A 19,230-nucleotide genomic window follows, 5' to 3' on the forward strand; every position below is an offset into this window, starting at 1 on the left:
GGAGAAACTCATGTCCTACCCCAGCGAAGGGAGGGGACACCTGAAAGGCTGTGCAGAAGCAAGAGGACAAACGAGGGAGCTGAGCACTAAAGCCACAGCAGGAGCAGCTAAGCCTGAGGCTTTTCCTCTCTAGGGCAGCCTGCGCTGGCTGAACCCTCCAGCAGCAGGCTCGCACCCTCGGCCACCAGCCTTCTAGTCCTGCAATTCTGGGGAGGTTCGGCAGGACCGACCCTGTGGCCAAAGCCACAGCATGGCTTCTTGCAACACAGTGCCCGGGGTGCCACCCAGGAGGGTCAGAAACAGGAAGCTCCAAGCACAGCAACTGCACGACCCTCCTACTGCAAGCCCCAACAGGGCAGATGAAAGCAGTTTGCTAGGCTGCATCATTTTAAGAGCTTGACTGTCCATTCACTCCCTGGGTAGTTCAAAGGCCTCATTTATTGCAGCTCCAGACAGAATACAGGCATTGCCCTGCCCCAGGCTCATGTACAAAGTCAAGGTGGTCCCTCTGTACCCTGACCCACCACGGAGGGCTGGATGCTAGCAGCAGTTTGTTAATCAGAACCTTCTCTTCCACTCTATTTATTTGCGCAAGAGTCGCCAGACTCTTTGTCCTTCCTTTACAGCACAGGGAAAGGGTTTTTCCTCTCCTCCTAACCTATCTCAACCAGGGACAGTCAGAGGAAAGGCAACTCCGTGCAACAGTTTGTCCATAGCCACCAGGAAGCTGTAAGAACAGGTACTAGGAACTGCTCTCCCTTCCGTCAGCGTGCCAGCTGTGAGTGCAATCATTTTCTTTTAAAAGAGGCTGCCTTCTTCACTCGTAGCTGGGAAGGGCAAAGCATTCTCTGAAGTTGTCAGAGCTGGAAAAACCCTGCCAGGATCCAGGAACGATTTCATATTGCTCCTTGGGGAAATGATCTCAGCACCACAGACAGCTTTTGCCTTACAGTTCTTTCATCTTGCCTCCTTCCTGCCTCTGCAACTCTCAACAGCCTTTTTCCCCACTTGCATGATTTACAACTCTCCCCTGTTGTAGCAGGGAAAAACCAACCTGGCTCCACACCCGTACTTTAAGAGCCTGTGCCAGGTCTCCCTCTTGGCCATCATGCCATCTGGCAAACACTGGGATTTCCTCACTGCCTGTAACAGTTCTGTTGACAGACCAAGAAAAGGACCATTTCTAGCCTGAAAACCTCATCTTTGCTGGGAAGAGCCAACTCTGTGCCAAAGAGGGTTTGAGGACAGTAGAGCTCACAGCCAGAGAAGCCTCAATTTAGCACCGCCAGCTCCCATGCTCTTTCCTCTCGCCACCAGATAACAGGCTTCTTACACTACACTAGTGATGCTGCTGATGCCCGAGTCCTGGCCCAGGAGCAGCTGCTTCCCCCCTCAAACACACCCCACCTCGCAGTTGTTGCCCAGTTTTATTTCATTTAAAATCCGCTGTGTTAAATATTGTAGTTACAAGTTCTGTGTAGAGGGTAAGAGTAATAGACTCTGCAGGCACTAGCAACCCCCTCACTCCCCAATACGTGTGCGCGCTATCAGATTAAGGACTGCCCCCCTCCCCCCAAAACCAGCAGCCCTGGGCTGGGATATACATTACAGTCAGACCTGGCCCTCCCCAGCTGTCTCTCTGCTGGTAGCAGGCCAAGCCCCCGCACGCAGGAAGCCAGCAGTTGGATCCACCATCACTGAGCTGTGACTCAAGGACGGCTGCTGGGGGCTGGTTCTTACCCCCCGTGTTGGGCATGTAATGGCGAAATGGTTGTCCCCCGCAGGAGCAGCGCCACCTCCACGGAGGTCACGGGCTCTGCCCACCCGGACATGAACATTCATGCCACAGTGACCAGGCTGGAGAGAGACAATCTCCAAGGGCAAGCAGGGGAGGGAGCTGCCACTGCTGCGTTCCTGTCTGCGGAGGGAGTGTAACGAGGGCACTGACAGAGGCGTGACACCTACCTCAATCCCTGCTCCGATCAAAACCTCTGCTGCAAGCAGCCTGGGGGTCACCAGGCTGCCCTTGGCAAGGCAGTGAGTGTGAAATATTTTCAAGCAGAACAGGGACAGAACAGCAGCCTTTCCTCTCCTCTCCCTCCCAGGAACCTCAGTGCTAGGAAATAAAGCTGAACCTGCCTTGGAGCGGCAGGGAAGGGTACCCTAGCACAGCAGCAGCAAGCAGTTTCCAGTGGTATAGGACAAGACAGAGGTGAGAGTTTTGTGCTGTGAGGGAGAGGACGCCATAACAGACAGCTCTGGAAAGGCAGTGTCATTCAGTGGCTGGCCCACTGCACAGCAACCCTCGTGAGAAACTGAACCTTCGTTAAACAGAGTAGGAAAGGAGGTAGGAGCTATCCCCACAATTCCCTCTGGGACAGCTCGGATCACAGCGGAGGGAGGGAGACTGGAATGACCCCTGCCAGTTCCTGAATGCCCTGCATTGCCCCTGCTGGTGCTGCGGCCCTGCCCTGGGTGGGTTGTGTGGGGGTGCGGCTGCTCTACAGGTCGAGCAGCAGCACGCGGGGATCCTCCACCGCTGCCTTGATCTTGCGCAGGAAAGTCACAGCCTCTCTGCCGTCAATCAGCCGGTGATCGTACGTCAGTGCCACATACATCATGGGCCGCACCTCGATCTGAAGGGGAGGAGCAAGACAGGCATTAGTGAGCTCAGCCCTACTGCCTGCATGATGCCCTCCTGCAAATTCGGGGAAGACGTGGCTTTTTCCTGTCCTGAATCCATGGCTCGGGCCCTCCTGGATGTCTCCTGCCTAGTGGGATTACCTACCCCCTCCCTCACTCACCCAGGCACTGATTGTCACCCAGGCTATGTCCACACCACGTAAGGCTTGGTCTCTTTCTGGAGCTGTTCTCTATCACAAAGGCTACAGCCTCCTCCTCTTCCTCACACCTAAGCAGATTATCCAGTTCTACCCTTCATGGACAGGACAAGGCCCCCCCTGCACACCTCAGGCAAGTACCAGTGCCAGCAGAGCTGCCCCACACCCATTAGTCTCCTCCTTCACACTAAAGCCTTTCAGAAGTTGACACCAACCCCCTAGAAAAAGCTTATGGGCTATGGTCCTCATCCCGCTGAGCCCTCCCTCAGTTCACCGAAACCTCCCATGCAGCTCCACCTACCTTGCCTCCCACAGCCACAGGCCTGTCGACGATGGCATGCATGCCTAAGATGGCAGACTGGGGTGGGTTAATGATAGGTGTTCCAAAGAGTGACCCAAATACCCCTCCGTTGCTGATTGTGAAAGTGCCACCATCCATGTCTTCAATGGCCAATTCATTCTTCCGTGCCTGGAAGAAAAAGTAAGGGCTTAGAAAGCCACACAGATCACAGAAGGCAAAGAACAAGGGTTTGGACGTTCACTCTCTCCAGGAATAAATGCTGATTGCAAGAGCTTCTTATTGATCTGTTCAGCTGAAAACCAGCATGAATTACTTGAAATGCATCCTGTCTTTAGACCTGAACATTTACTGGCTTTGGGGAAGGATTTTCTTGCCTTTTCTTCCAACTCCTGCTTTTGCAGGAGACAGACACAGGGAATTCTACCCCAGGGCAGTTCAGCCTCGGCCTCTGAAGACACACCATGTCACTAATGCATAGTTTGTGGTCTTCTGGAAGGGCAACAAGTAGATAGGTCTGTCCTGTAAGGCACGGGCACAGCTACAGATGTAACTGGATCACTCCCCACAGCACGACTCAGTGTGTTAGAGGTCAGAGATGACGACACAGAGGGACTGAATCAATTCATGCCTATCCAGCACCGCCAATTCTTCCCACTCCTCCCAACCCTTTTCAGAAAAACCTCCAACTTCCCTTACCTTCTCCCCTAACTCGTAGATAGCACGCTCTATGTCAGCAAAGTTCATGTTTTCTACATTCCTAACGACAGGGACCACAAGACCCTAGGGAGAAGCAAAGCGCACGATCAGCAAATTCACCGCAGCAACACACAGATAACTGTCATGGGGCAGAAGCCTGGCATCAGCCCAGCACAGTTCTTGCCTCCTCCTCAGCACACAGCAGGTGGTTGGCAGAGCTGCCTTGCACCCTGGCAGCCTGCCGGGAAACCTGGCAGGACAGGCACCAAGGGCCGACACCGTAAATGAGACATCACCTTTACCTTTGTAAGCCTGTCTCGTAAAATAAACCAGGTCTATTTGGATCCAGCTCCACGTCCATAAAAGCAGGCGAGGCACTGAGCAGAGTTCAGCTGCCACCTCTTTCTCCACAGGAAGAGTGGAGTCCCTTTATGCTGGGCCTCCCCTAGACTTTGGGAGCAGTGACAGAGCTTCAGTCCTGACCAAAACTCTGCCTTCCAACAGAACCAACTAACTCAACATCTACATCTCCATCCCATACTCTCCCTGGACAGGAACATCTCTTTGAACCACCAATGTCATTCACAGAAACGGTGGAAAAGCACAGCAGGGATAGCCAAAGGACAGCTTTTACTGCCTATGCCATATCCTCACGGGTCCACAAAAAAAAGGCTTTCCCTAACTGGTCCCTACTCATTAACCATCAAGATCTATATTGACCTTGTTACTACATGTCCTATTACAGTGGCAGAATATTCTTGGTCCTCCATCTTCTCCCAAACCCCATCTCAGCAGCCCACAATGTATCAGATGTCTCATTTGGAAGACCAGTCTCACCAGTAAGTTTCTGCTGCAGTGGAGCTCAAAGCTGAGTTGGCTCAAAGTATACGACCACCCCAGACCCAAGGCTGCAGGAAGCATGGCCAAAGCATCCAAGGTACCTACCCGGGGAGTTGCTACAGCGACACTGATGTCCACATAGTCCCTGTACACAATCTCTTTGGTCGTGTCATCAATCACTAGAAGGAGAAAAAAGCTGTGTTACACATGCAGTACCCAAGATCAAAGGCGTAGGCCAGTAGTAGCCACAAAATCCTAACGACTCGCTCCTCTCTAGCTTAAACATAACTCCAAGGAAGAATGAGCACTCACTGCACCTGTGGGAGAAGCATCAGGATAGAAATACAGTCCAGCTAGGTCAGTCCCTTTTAAGACATCCCCCTTGGTTATTCTCTTCTCCAGGGTTTGAGCAAGCACCTCTGACACCGCCCAGGATCTGCACTGAACCTACAGCAGCTGCCTCTACACCAACCAGCAGGCTCTGCCCTCTGTGGGCTGCGTGTGCCCGGCCCCACCACCCTCCTGGCAACTGCTTCCCAACAGAGCCCCTCTCGGCAAGCTGTCCTCTACCGATGTAAGTGGCATTAGCAAAATCGGCTGCAGCACACAGGACACGGCCTGGTTTTCCTGTGTATTTGACTTCCTTGTCCAAGCTATTAGCCTTGCTGTGGACTTGGCCACCTGCTTTCTCCCACTCTGCCACGTTCACTGGCGAGACATGCAACTCGCCAGCAAGGGTCACCACTCACCTGCATTCACAACAGGCTGGTCCTGCAGAGCAAAAGCTGAAGCTTTCACAAAAGCTGACATGAAACCTAGCTTCAGGTTGTGCTTTTTCAGGAAGGGATCCTTGTGTACAGCTCTCATCTCCCGGATGTTGCTGTAAAACACATGATAACGCTTGTCAGCAGGGAGTCCAAAACACCATTCCCTTGCTGTGTAATAGATTTCAGTGCCAGCCCCAAGGACTGCAAACCTTCACCACCAACCGGCAAACCCCAAGGCAGCTGAAAAATCCTTCAAGAGTCATAGGTGAAGGGTGCGGAAGGCAGCTCTAAGGCCCCCACCAAGGGATCTAACAGGAACTGGTCCTGGACTACAAACTCATCAGGACAGGGTTAACCAAAAGCAAGATGGGGCACAGCATACTTCCTGTTCAGGCCCGACGTTGCCACCAGTTCTCTGGAGACACCAGTGCTGGTATCAGTAGGGCACCACAGACAGCAACTGCAGGTGTGGCTGGGCCAACCCCGGAAGGGTGACGAAACAGGAAACGCCAAGAGCAGAAAAGATGCACGTGGTGATCGAGAGAAAGACTTCAGTCATTCTGCAAGTCTGGTGCCAGCCAGCACGACAACCCCTCCGTACCTAACTCTCCAGCTATGGGAGTTGAGTGAATATGAAAGACATCTTCCCAGATGCTATGGTAGTGGGTGCCAGCCCACCCACAGCTCTCAAACAGACTAATCATGTTTCCCCACTGCTTCTATTTATCAGAACCGAGGTCATTTACAAAAAGTCAACCAAGCTGTGGCTACCAGCGCTGCCTATTCCAGGCTAATACCAGATGCTGTGGAATTGGATGGTCCATCCCTCCCCCCTCCAGAGACCTTGAGTCTTTGAAGAGACAGTTTCAGCAAGGGGCAGGGGTCTCCACAGTTTAGAGTGTTTGTTTTCCTGCACCTAACCTTGTTTAGGGCTAGGATTACTGCCCAAAGACATTAGTGCCTCCCAAGACACAAGGACTGCAGCAATGAGGACGAGGCTTGCTACAAGACTGGCTCATTATGGCTTCCTCCTTTCAGACGCTGACCCCCACGGGAAGCAGGAGGCCCAGGCACAGGTCCTCACCAGTCAACCTCACAGCAATCAATTCAAACCAGATTACCAGATGCAATGAGAGCCCGAGACCAGCGTAAAGCGACACCTCAATGAGCCTCTGAGAGGAGATAAAGCTGCAGCACTTCCCCTCCAATCAAGACTATTTTGCCAACCTTATTGTTCTGAGACACAAATATTTACATGTTTTGTCTTAAGGAGCAGAATAGGATTTCACAAAGCAATTTGATTTGGGCACAATTTCCCCTTAATGCACTGTAACATAAGCTGCTCACCCTCCAAAGCCATTAGTGGGTTCAGTCCGTGCAAGCACTTGAGTCAGGAGACCCCCACCTGCTCGGAGGGGATGGGGAAGGATGCTAGCCTGTCTCTGGAAAGCTGCACCATCCAACCGCAAAGGCCTCAGACCTATGTAATGCTCACCTGAAAGGCTGATGAGCCCTGGGGAACCACCTCATTGGAAGCTAAATCTGCCCACCTCCAAAAGCAGTAACCTGGTGGGGTGGCAGAAAGCAGATGCTACACCTTGCTGTCTTCTAAGAGCCACTATAAAAGTGACACTAGTCACTCCTGGTCTTCTGCTCAACACCTACCAGTCCTCAACCAAGAACCACACAGATGAGGAACCAGACTGCCCCTTTTACAAGCAGCAGATGACTCCTGAGGAACAACTGGCCATTAGGAAGCTACGGACCCCTCACACCGCCACACCAACATGGTCCTGATGAAGCTGCGCAGGCAGACGGTGGTACACACTTAAGAAAGAGGTCCCAAAATACACATTGCAAATCTCTCCGAAGAGAATCGCAAGGTCTTGACTGCTATTTGAAGATGACTGCCTGCATCTATTTCTACTCGTAAAGGGAAAAAGAAGTCTGCTCCTCACCTCATATCGATCTCATTGAAAGTGGTCAGCATGGCACAAGTATTCTGAGCCTCCTTCAGCCGCTGAGCAATACGCTGACGCATCCTATTCATTTTCACCTGAAAATTAAAAAAGATATTAGCAGAAGCTGCCTCAGGCTCATCCAAGGGGTAAAACGCACAAGAAACTCAAAAGGCCCTTTTCTTGCCATCTGGTTGATTAGTAACAGATGCCTAGGGCCAAGGTTTTCACTCCAGGTCTCCCTGAGGAGCAACAGGCTGAGGAGCTCATTCCACTATGGAGCTGCCCAGCTCAACACACATTTCACTTGAAAAGCAGCGCTGAAACACATCACAGTATAACTACTTCCAACCTATGTGTTCCTCAGGACCTGCAAGCATAGGTAGGTCTCCAGCACAAGGCTAAGGCGAGAAGAGGAAGACTGCTAAGAAAGCAGGCTGCTCAACTGTGTTCTCTTAAGAACGCAGGAAGCAGCTGCAGCAGCCTCAGATCTTTGCTGAGGGCTTGTGGACAGACCAAGCAGATCACACTGAGCCTTCTGAGCTCAGTGAGCAGAACTCAAGACAAGACTTTTGCCTAGAAAAGACCTGTGCCAGATCAGACATGGCTCTTCCTCCACCTCGCCCTTAAGTGGTGCCCTCACGTAGAGAATTTCCCCACCTGTCACAGCCCCACTGAGCTAGGCGTGAACAGGTAGGTACGGACACATCCTGAAAGCTCAAGGCTTATACAGAACAGATTGTCACCCAGAAGGCCCCTATTCCCAACAGCTTACCCTATGCTCTGTTCTGGCACCTTTGCTGGGCACTGCCTCCCCGGGAGGGGCTGCCGCTGGGGCTGCAGCCGGCTTCACCGCAGACACTGAGGGCAAAGAACACATCAGTCAAAAAGGGAAGCCAGGGCCTGATCGCAATGCCCTGGGGTAAAAAGCCCATTTGATCAAGAAACACAGCCCAGAAGCAGCCCTGAATTGGGCTGGGCAGGTTTCAGGCATAGCTGAGCTCTCCAGTCTGCAGCACGCAGGGCAATAACACGGGGAGGCTCCACTATCAATGCCAGACTGTTTGCCACCTTTAACCTTACAGTCTCCCCAAGGACAAAAATCTTGAAAATAGGAGAAAATGGCTGTTTCCTCACCTGGTTTGCTGTCGATGGGCTGAGCTGACACAGGTGGCACTGGCGGCATTGTAGTGGGAATTGGTGCTGCAGCAGGGGGAGGAGCAGCTGCAGCTACAGGTTCAGGGGCCACAGGAGGAGGAGGAGGAGGGGCTGCTGCTGGTTTGGCCTTGGCAGGAGCAGCTAAAAGACAAGGAAGAACCAAGGGAAACAATCTCTGGGTCCAACCAACCTGATAAAAAAACTCAACCCTCTGGAGAATGTTCTCAGCCCTACTGAACTGATAGCAGCCACCACAAGAGGATCCCATGGTGAAAGTGTTTTACTCATCAACACTGTGCAGGAGATTGGATGCTAAAGAGAAAAGGGTGGAGAAGGGAGTTATCAGGGGAATTCTCAACTAATTTTATCTTAGAGCTGCAGTCTCCTTCAGAGGGAGCAAAAGGAAAGTTTCCCCCTCAGAAGGACTACAATTCCTAATGGACAACAGAATAGAATTATTTCCTTCTAGCTAAAGAGGCACATGAAGGAAACATTTAAGCTCTCTCAGGATCCCTCTGAAGGCATTGTGTCCGTCTTCAGAAAAAGATTGGTGGAAACAGGAAGGCCTGTGCAAGTTATACATGCCTGACTCACCTCCAGTTTTCCTGAGTTTGAACAGAGGTGTCCCCCCTTCCACTTTGCCACCGTCGGGTACCAGAAGGGCTTCAATCACACCAGCTGCTGGGGCTGGAACTTGCACTGATGTCTGTAAAAAGGAAAATCAGTGAAATTCCCCCCAAACATTGGATAGAGAACAAGTGCCCAAGAGAAGATGCCAATATGTGCAGATACACATTGTAATTTGGCACAGACAGCGGCTCTGTCTTGCGCCATTTGCACCAGTTTTCACACCCTCCACCAGGATTCTGTGCCAATACTTAGAAGTTTTAGGAGATGCTGGCAGTGTAATATATAGCCATATCTTCCTGCTCCAGGGTATAATCAAAAGTTGACCCACTGCCAGCATCTTCCTGACAACACCGGAAGCAGAACTTGGCAGGGAGTTTTAGCAAGAACTTCAAAGCTTAAGAGTCCTTCAAGGAGTGAGTAAACTTAAAGTCTGAATTTTAAACACAAACAGGTTTTAAAGCTTAGAGCATCAAAATTGGAACGAGTGCAATTGCAGGTCCAACAAACATCAGCACCACTGATGCTTAATCAAATGTATGAGGAAGAGTTATCAAAGAATTCTCACTTAAGGCACAGCCAGCTTTCTTCCATACAAGATGAGAAAAGCTTTTCTCCATGAAGAGAGCAGGAGACACAGGCAGGACGTTCAGGCTCTAGGAGCAATTAGTGGGAGAGGTGCCATACAGGGTACCTGCTACAGAACTAGAAAAAGTTTTGGTCCAGAAAACTCCTACCTTGTCCGTTTCAATCTCACACACCACTTCATCTTCCGCCACTGTGTCTCCAACAGCTGAATGACAGATATGAAGACCACTGTGAGGAGGGAGGTGTGCTCCGGCCTCCCCTCTTAACCCACAGCAGTCTCTCCCACTAACCCAGAATTTTCTCACCCCAGTTCTCCACAACTTCTAAAGAAAAGTCTAGCTCAAACAAACAATCTACTGCACAGCCAGAGTCTGATTCCAATTTAGACATCACCCTTCACCCAACACCACCCATGACAGAGAGGTGCCCAGGCAGTAACTGCAATCCTTACCCCTTAGAACTGCAATTAACTGTCTGATTTGTCACAGACTGAAAGGCAGAGAGCAGGCTGTCAGCCAGTGAACTATAATCCATCCCTGAGTTGTCCAGTGGAGCAGCAATGGTGCTGAGAATTTCAGGGAAGAGGCAATTGCTTACCTTTCTCCCACCTGACATCTCCTTCTGTGACTGACTCTGCAAAGGCTGGTGTGTTCACTGTAACCACGTCATCCCCTGTGAGAGAGACAGACAGACTTGAACGCATTCAGAGCTCAAAACTTATGGCATTGCTTCATTCTTGTCATCAGGACTCTACCAGAGGGAGTAGGTCAACAGACATCATATGTTGGCTTTCTGCTTGCTGCAACACTGATTAACATTTAATCTCAAGAGAAATTTCCAACTGATTGAAAGTCACATTGTGACAGGAATGCCAGACAAAATTTTTAGGGCCCTGGGACACAAACCCTCAGCCTTCCATCAGAGGCAGAACAGCAGTGGACCGAGTCCAAGGACGGAAGAGGGAGCTTCAGCTGTTGTCGGGACAGCAAGAGGTAGCACAAGAGCCATCCCTCTGACTCCTGACTTTCTACTTACTATGTACTGCAGTGGTTCTGAAGTAACGGACAGTGAAGACACTGGAGCTATTTACTCTGCAGAAAGAGAGAAAGATATGAACACAGAAGTACATTTCTCTGCAGGCTGCCAGCACCAAGCTCAAGTACAGAATTACATTTGCTTAACCGATCTGAAAGGCTCCTCAGCTGTTCTGTTGTATTTGTTGAAGGGACTCCTACTTACTGTTCAAGCTGCAACAATCTCACTAAGAAAGGAAACATTACAGCTTACCATCACTAGTGCTCTCAGAAACCCAGTGAGAACTGACATTTATGGAATTTTAATTCAGGGAGACAACCGAGCAGGACCCCTGTGGTTTAAATACTGAAAAAAGGCTGACTTAGCCAGCCCACCCTACACCCAAGACTAGCGCAGTAAACATTTTTTACCTCCAGATCAGGACTGTCATCTCTACAGAAGCTGCCAGATTGCTCCAAAAAAAAGAGAAAGCACCAAAAATTGCCTATGGCAACACGTCCAAGAGACAGCTATTTCTCTCCACCATGTCCCTTCACAGGGAGCTGGCAATCCCAAGCATTCCAAAGGATGCTTTTTCTACCTACTGACACCACATTTGGAAACTTGATGCATATGTGCTTTAGCATTTCCTCTAACACAGGCAAACAGACCAGCATTTCAGGCTTTTATGGATGCGCTCTTAAGGTTACTTCCCCAAATACATTTTTACAAGACCACCTCAGCAATGCAAACCTTGCTGTATGAACGACAGCTCCCTGAACCACCCAACTTCTCCTGACAGAAATCCTACCAGGAGGCCACCACACAGCAAACAAGACTTCTAGTCAGATATTCAAAGGGTAGAGATCCATTTACTACCAGTCTCCTCATTCCTGTCCCTTCCTTGCCTTGGTACCTGGTTCCAAACAAAGCCTATTTTATTTAAGCACGCTACAGTTCCCGACCTGCAAAACCTAGATTTTGTCAGGGCTAGTTCCACACTTCTCTGATGTGCACAGAGATTTTATGACAGCCAATCGTATTCTGACTCCGAGCTGCCAAATCTTATTCAGGCTAGAGCAATCCCAGCCTCTCCACATCTCAGCTTTCCTGGGGATACTTACACAAGCTTCCTGCTGTTCGTGTAAGCCAGTCCCTGGCTCCCAGCCACACCTGTGAATGAGAACGGTATTACCCCACAGGAACGTTATCCAGCCATCCAGCCCTCAAGTGTCCCTGTCAGGTAAAAAGAGTGCAGAGGACACCACTGTCCACCCTGAAAGAAGCTTGGGACTAAGTGAGGAATACAGCCATATAGAGGCACCCCAGTGCCATCAAACCTGCCCAGAGCTTCCCCAAGAACAGCGGTCTTGTCTTCATCTAGATTTACGGAGATCGGAAAAACAGTTGTATCTTGACCTCAAAGCTCATAAGGATAACTTTGAAAAGGGCAAACAAAGCAGCAGCCACCCCAGTCAGAATGAAACCAGGAAACAGCTATGAGGGACAACTCCAGGACTGCTAAACCTCAGTTGCTGCTGAGTTATCCTCACCAATACAAAGGGGTTCCTAATAGAAGCAAGGCATCAGTCCCCTAAGAGGCACCCCCAGGAAGGGAAGGGAGAGGAAGCCTCTCAGTCGCATGGGCAGGTAAGGAGGAAAAAAAGAATGAAAACAGGGTGCAGGGCAGAGTAGCAAGCCACCATCGTCCCTCCTCTGTGTTCACCCCCTGTCCCAAGAACACTTCTCTTCCAAAACTCACAGCAGGGTATTTGCATAACTTCTCAGTTTCATATGACCCACTGTCCCCTTCCCACACTGCTCACATGCCCTGACACTGCAGTTTTTAATCACAAACTGAACTCCTGTCCTTTGTCTCTTTCAGGGCACTGGGCAGTTTTCCAGACTGATCTTAAAGAGAGTCAGCATAACAACTGAGAGCATAATTATCTCAATTACACAATTCCACAAGGAAGAACCATTTCCCCACAGGATTTTTAAAAAAAGCTATACAATTTTGACACCATCCCCTACTACAGAGCTGACACTGGAACTCTAGAAAGCAGAAAAGGTAAGCAGATTTAACTAGTTTCTCAAAGTGGAATCAGAAGTGAGTGATGTAATGCTATACAAACACAGTACACCTAGAAAAAACAGAGCTCTGAGAAAATCCAGTTTAAGCACTGAAGGAGTTCACAGGCACACTAGATTTGACAAGACACTTAACATCCACCCATCACTTTCAAAGAAGTTTATTAGAGAGCTAGGCTCTGCAACAGCATGTGCTTCGAGCGCTGCAATGCTTGAAACACACTGTGCTGCTGCTGTGAAATCTTCAGCAGAGCCAAACTGATCGGGCAGCATCAGGCAAGGGAGGCACTCACATGGAAACACAGCCGATTTCACCAACTGTTTCTTCATTACATGACTGACAGAAATAAATCCCAATCAAATCTATTACTAATTTCCATCATCAGCTCTGTTCTGTCTAGGTAGTTTGAAATGAAATAAAAGTGTAAGACTCACCAGACAGAGAGCATCTTGCCAGAGTACAGTTCCCCTGTCAGAGAGAAAAGGAACTATCAGTATTGGAAAAAGATGGACCCAAGCCCAGGAGGACTTTGGTTTTCCCACGAGACTTGCATCAGAGACAGGACCCACCATTCTCATGCTCCAGACTGCGGGCATGCTACTTTCCCATGGTGTGCAAGAGCGGGACATGGTGAGAGCATCTACACCCTTCTCTCTGTTCTGTCTCCTTCCAGAATGCTTTCCTGTGGTGTGATGTTAAACCTGATGCACTTGGTTTTCAGTTGTGGCTCCAGCTGTTTTGCCCTTTTCATGCACACTGTCCTCTTTAAGAAGGACCAGATTTCTAAAGAATCATTCACTAAAATTTGCTATGAATGAGAAGGTCAAGGGTAGCTACTGGCTATGATGAAAAAACATCCCATGATCTTTACTCCTACAGTCACGAATGCAGCATTCGGGGTTTTTTGTTTGTTTGTTTGTTTTAAGGCTACAGAGTTCCCTTGATGGCAAAACTTCTACTGCCTTCAGTAAGCCAGGAATTCCACCTTCTGGTGACGTTTCGCTTCAGACCCGTGTAATCATTGACTGCTCAGCGTAACATTCCTCAAGATATTCCAGTTACTTTCCCTATTGTTACTACACATTTCTCTAGCATTGAACCTGCAGATCTGGAGAACCTAAGAACTCTTTAAAAGCTGTAGGGAAATACCACAGTAAACATCACTAAAATGCAGGTGACTGGTCTGGAACAACAGCTACTCAACAGCTCAAAGCACCCTAACCACCCTAACCCAGCAGCTAAGGTAAGAGCTAAACATTAGATTTCATTCACATTTTTAGTGTCTGAAGGGAAGTTTGCGTATAAGCCCTGATTTCAGCTTCACCAGAGCAAGCAGGTAGGATATAACTGATCTTAAACATAAAAATAATTTGTGGAGCTGTGTGGGGTAAGACAACATAGACATCAAGGACCAAAGAGATACTTAAGCTTGTCACACTGTCTACAGGACCGAGTGCTGTGGCATACAAAAATATATTCAGTGAACACTTCATACCGTCAAAAGATTTATAGATGTGGAATCAGCCCCTTGGCACTTTACTCAAACTTATTGATGGATCTGGCTTCTCAGATGTTAACGCACGGTCAACTCAACGATCGATGGGCAGTTCAACAGGGTTACTGCTACCTGTGCCGAGGATGCAGGCAGCCAGGCTGACTTGCTGCTATGCCAGCCTGGGTCTGGCAGAGCCCAGGAGCTCCAGCACAGCGCCATGCTGCTACCCTGTTTGCCGGCCCACTGCAGAGACCAACGATCCTGCAAAACCGGCTTCTGGCAGGGCCTGCTGGAGCCCCTGCCCCAGGCCTGGCTGGGGAAGGGAAAGCAGGGAGCACCGCGCAGACTTTGCAGAGTCATCGTGAGCTCTACAACACTTAATCCTGGTGCAGCACTGGCGCCCTGCTAACTCAAGAACTGGTCCGTGTAGAGCTAGCCCTAAACTGGGATCAGTAAGGTAAATTTCAAGTTATCTCTGCTTGGTTGAGCGTCTAAAGCGCCACAATCCGCAGCACATATGTTTGCTCCTGCATTGATCAAATTCTTCCCACTTTCTGTAGCACCCCAGACAACAGGAAGTTAATCACAAATAAAATATCAAGCAACCTGAGCTCCCCTCTGCCCCTTAATGCTTTCCTGGGTGCTTTATAAAAAAAGTGGTAAAGGTACTCCTAACATCCCAGACAACCTGTTAAGAAAGAGGTACTGCCCCAGACTGAGGCAGAAAAAAACAATTTTATTTGTTCAGGACCAGTTTACTGTAAGGTTAAAAAAAAGTTTAGAAGGCCTGTCCTAAAATAAATTGTTGTGAGAAAACACATCTGCGGCTCTCTTCCACGAGAGGCGCCAAGCCTGCGCTTCACAACTGCTGCAAAATTAAAGAAAAAATTGGTATCACTCTACCCTTCTGTCTTTTAGGTTAAAAGATGAGGGAAAGAGCTCTAACGTGAGGAAAGAGCTACTAATAAAAGACACCGGGACACCCTCTGTCTTGTGTCCGTCCCTCAACCACAGCACGTCAGAGATGCACATGCGGCTCCGACAGACGCCTGACAGGGTTGTTCCTGATTCCCTTTTTCCCTGAAGGAATCACTGTGATTGCGCCTGTTCTTGGTATCACCTGGCTAAATCTGCCCTCTGCCTCAGCTTGGAGCTTCTTCAGTGAAAATGGAAACATTTAGGTTTCGTTAGCTGGCATTAGCACTTTGGGTCACTTTACAGAGACGGCCTTCACTTGGAGAAATCAGTCTTGGTCTAATTAGCTAGTGACTCATGCACCGGGTGATTAATTTTTCCCCCATGTTTCACATGACTTCTCAGAATTGTTTTTATAATTGTTATCATGTCAACTTGACCATGGCACACAGCACCCCAGGCCACGCCTTTCAAGGAGCCGTCACCTTCCAGTAGGTCATTACACACTGAAATATAAATTACGGAATCCATCAGCTAAAGCAACAGCCTGTATACCTCCTACACATTTCTTCTCTGAGAGCGAGAACAGGGACCAGCCTAGGTCAGGACACTAAATGAACAGGAGGGCACAGTTAATTTCAACAGAGGCAAACCAGGAGCCCAGTGCTGAGCAGCTCTGACAACAGGCAAAGCAGCAATCTGTTCTCCAGCCCTGGCTTCTTCAAAGAGAAGCAGCTGATGCTTTAACGACAAGGATGAGCGCAAACCCCTACTACATACAAAAAACCCACTGCACAGCTTTCATGGATTTTAACACAATTATATATAGCGTGGCAGGGCAGATGCTGAGATGGGCTGGAGATAACAATGCTGACTGGTAAAGGATACTGTTACTAAGACAACAGGCTGAGAACTCCTCCAGCATGCGGGGAGGAACAAACTGGGAAGAAAAAGTTCTTTATGAACTCTTCCCTGGATAAACAGAAAGACTTGATTCTCAAAGCACTGAATGCAGCTCCTGATCAAACCATCCTTTTTCAGGTCATCCTTGAACAGCTTCAACAAAGCCTTACACGCTCAGATGCAGGCTAGTGATAGGCATTCATGACGACTTCTCAAAATATGAATCCAGGACCTTTTTCTCTTTTACAAGATCATCAAAACCCAGCCAACCCTTCCCTACCCTCAGTTTCTTGCTGACTGCACTGTTCTCCCACTCAACCCTACACTTCTGAATTTTGTATGTGGCTACAGTTCTCCCTTCTCCCATCAGAGGTTTGCCAAGTTCTGGCACTTCTTTCTGTCCATGCGTAATGCCTGTATTATCCCCTTCGTCAAAACTGACTTCCCATACCCCTACTCAAATGGAAATCAAAACACTACCACTACCTTGAGTTCTCAACTTTTCTAGTACATCTAACAGGTTAACTAAAATTATCTCCCCTTCCTAGTACTCAGCTATAATCTTCTATAATCTCCTGATCTGCACACTAGTTTTGTAAAAGGTTTGAATACCCCATCTAGCTCTCCCCCCTTTCTGTATAATTACACAGCACTACTAAGAGCTGGCAAAGTTTAATTATTATTAAAATGCCACTTGAATAAGTTTATTTTAAACTACACTATAATCAGTTTGTATCTCCATATATGTATAACAAAATATGACTATATAGTTAACTATAAATTGTTTACAGTGCAGTTATATACACACACACATATTTATAAACACAAATGTTTGCAGTGCCCAGAGGCAAGCATTTAACACCCAATAGCTCTATGAGGAAGCATGACTCTTAAACGTTCAACATTACAATTAGCTGTCAACACTAGCTCGCCTACATTCACTAAAAACCAAATCTTGTGTTCTAAGGCTTCAGCTGGTCACCTGGAAGAGGAGTGACCTTTTTCCTCCTGTAAGCACGCACCTGTACACCTGTATATGCATACATATATACGTGTATGTGCACATGGCTGTGCACGTTCGCTACTTCAACAGAGGACGCGGCCAGAAGTCAGCAAACGGCAGACACCGGCCGGCCAAGCGGAGCCCCGGCGTTAAGCAGCTGGCTCTGGCTGTCAGGCTCTGCCAGCCCCAGCTGCCGCCAGCACAGGTTACTGCCGCTTGCATCGGTTCAACGACTGCTTTGAAAACTGGGCACGGGAATTAAATAAGAAAGCGGATTCCGCTTTATTTGCCGTTTCTGCACCGGGTCGACCGCGGCCGGCGAGGATCTCTGCCGGCGGAGGCCGTGGGGCGCGGCAGCCAACAGAGAGGCCCCCCAAACGCTTCAGCCCAGCAGCAGGCGAGGACAGCGGAGCCCGAGAGCGGCGATTTTCGGGAGCTTTTCCCCTCGGTCAGCTCTGCCCGGTGCGGCGGGCGCGGCCCGGGCGGGGTGGTAGGGCGGTAGCGGCACACGCACCGGGGGCGTCGAGCCCGGGAAGGGGCAGCGCCACGCTCAGGCCGGCCCCTCCCGGGGGAGGGAGCCCCGCCGTCCCTCTCTGCCCCCCCCCCCGCCCCGGGCCGGCGGTGCCCCGCGGCGAGGGGGCGGGCGGGGTGGGGGGAAGGGGGGGACGCGTCCCGGTGCCCTTGGCGCCGCCGTCCCCGCCCGCCCAACCGCCGCCCTCTTTCCCCGCGCACGGTGCCCGCAGCGGGCAGTACCTGCCGGAGGGTTCGCAGCGAGCGGCCCAGCGCCCGGCCCAGGCAGCGGGACCGCCACAGCAGCAGCATCGCGGCGGCGGCGGCGGCAGCGGCGGCGGCGGGAGGAGCCGGAGGGCGGACACCGGAAGCAGGCCCGGCGCGAGCCGGAAGTGCGCAGGGCCGGACCAACCTCTCCGGAACGGGGGGGGGTGGAGAGGGGTCAGAGGGGTGGCACCATCGCGGACGGGGGGAGCTGGTTCAGGCCTGGGGATTGGAATGGGAGCTAAGACAGGTCTGTGGGGACGGGGACGGGGCTGTGGGGCGAGGACAGGCGTGGGGACAGGGCTGTGGGGTGAGGACAGGCAGACGGTTCAGCTATGCCTTGTGTCCTGGTTGTCTGTACCTTCATGCAGCCCTGCCTGCCCGTGTGCCGTAGTGTGCCGTACAGCCCCCCCGGCACAAGCAGACACGGGGGCTTTCACGTTACGAGATACGTTACCGACGATTCCTGGTACATAGACAGGCCTATGTATTATCAAAGGTGCTGTTCCATGACACTTTTCATTGAACCAACTCTGGATTGCTGCAGGACAGCTGTACCACTGCTCTTCCTGCTCGCACCTTGACAAATTGTGGGGTCGCGCTCACGTAGGATGGTATGGCTGCAAGGGTCAGCCGGTGGGATGTTGCATGGTTAGAAATGGGCAAGGAGGTCATCTCACCATGGCCAACAGGCAAATGAGTCCACAAAGTAAGCCCCATTCCTTAGATGTTGTCCCTATGTTGAAAACGTTTGAGAATCCCCCAGCTAGCGTCTGTTTTCTGCCTGCTTCCCAGTGGCAAACCACTGGTGAAAGAAAACCCAAAACATCCATTTGCAGAATCTGAGAATTAGCTTGGGATAGTCATAAAAGCCTGTCTGGCAGCCAGGCATCTCTCAAGGAGCCAAGTCCAGGTTATGCACACATCCTTAATTTAGCCATTGCTTAATAATATATGAATGGTAAACTGCAACCTTCAAAATAGTCTCTTAATAAAAATTAACAATGAACATTTTAGGATCATTTTCAAAGAAAAGAGGTTGAATAAAAATCAACAGGGGCTAGTCTCTGGGGCTTTGAGGACGTGCTGACTGCTTTAATGAAAGGCAACTGAGCCAGAAAGGCTCTCTGCCAGGGATTTCCCTGTGGCCCATCTTTTGAGGGCTAAGACCACCTGGTGTCAACTGCTTTTAACCACAACATCCCACCTACCAAATGAATACACCCAACGCTGCCATGTTCAGCAAGTTTATGGAAGCA

At 50.0% G+C, this 19,230-nt stretch overlaps 1 protein-coding gene across 2 annotated transcripts; it reads right to left on the minus strand.

Annotated features, from left to right (window-relative positions):
• Positions 1-428: 428 nt before the first annotated feature.
• DLST (dihydrolipoamide S-succinyltransferase) lies at positions 429-18,019 on the minus strand. Of its 2 annotated transcripts, XM_086463639.1 has the most exons (15): positions 17,951-18,019; positions 13,316-13,349; positions 11,914-11,962; positions 10,811-10,866; positions 10,373-10,447; positions 9,925-9,980; positions 9,155-9,266; positions 8,540-8,701; positions 8,178-8,263; positions 7,403-7,500; positions 5,427-5,557; positions 4,783-4,856; positions 3,838-3,921; positions 3,142-3,309; positions 429-2,636 (listed from the first exon to the last, which is right to left on the minus strand). In XM_086463639.1, exons 1-15 carry the CDS (start codon positions 18,017-18,019, stop codon positions 2,502-2,504), a joined length of 1,389 nt encoding a protein of 462 aa, XP_086319765.1. In that variant the 3' UTR covers positions 429-2,501. The 2 variants fall into 2 exon arrangements, with proteins under 2 accessions (XP_086319765.1, XP_086319766.1); XM_086463640.1 differs by lacking the exons at positions 3,838-3,921; positions 10,811-10,866; positions 11,914-11,962; positions 13,316-13,349; positions 17,951-18,019 and having other exon boundaries at positions 10,373-10,787.
• Between the last annotated feature and the right edge of the window lie 1,211 nt (positions 18,020-19,230).

Source organism: Leptosomus discolor, chromosome 3 (genome assembly GCF_034619465.1).
Source record: "Leptosomus discolor isolate bLepDis1 chromosome 3, bLepDis1.hap2, whole genome shotgun sequence".
NCBI classification, from domain to species: domain Eukaryota; kingdom Metazoa; phylum Chordata; class Aves; order Leptosomiformes; family Leptosomidae; genus Leptosomus; species Leptosomus discolor.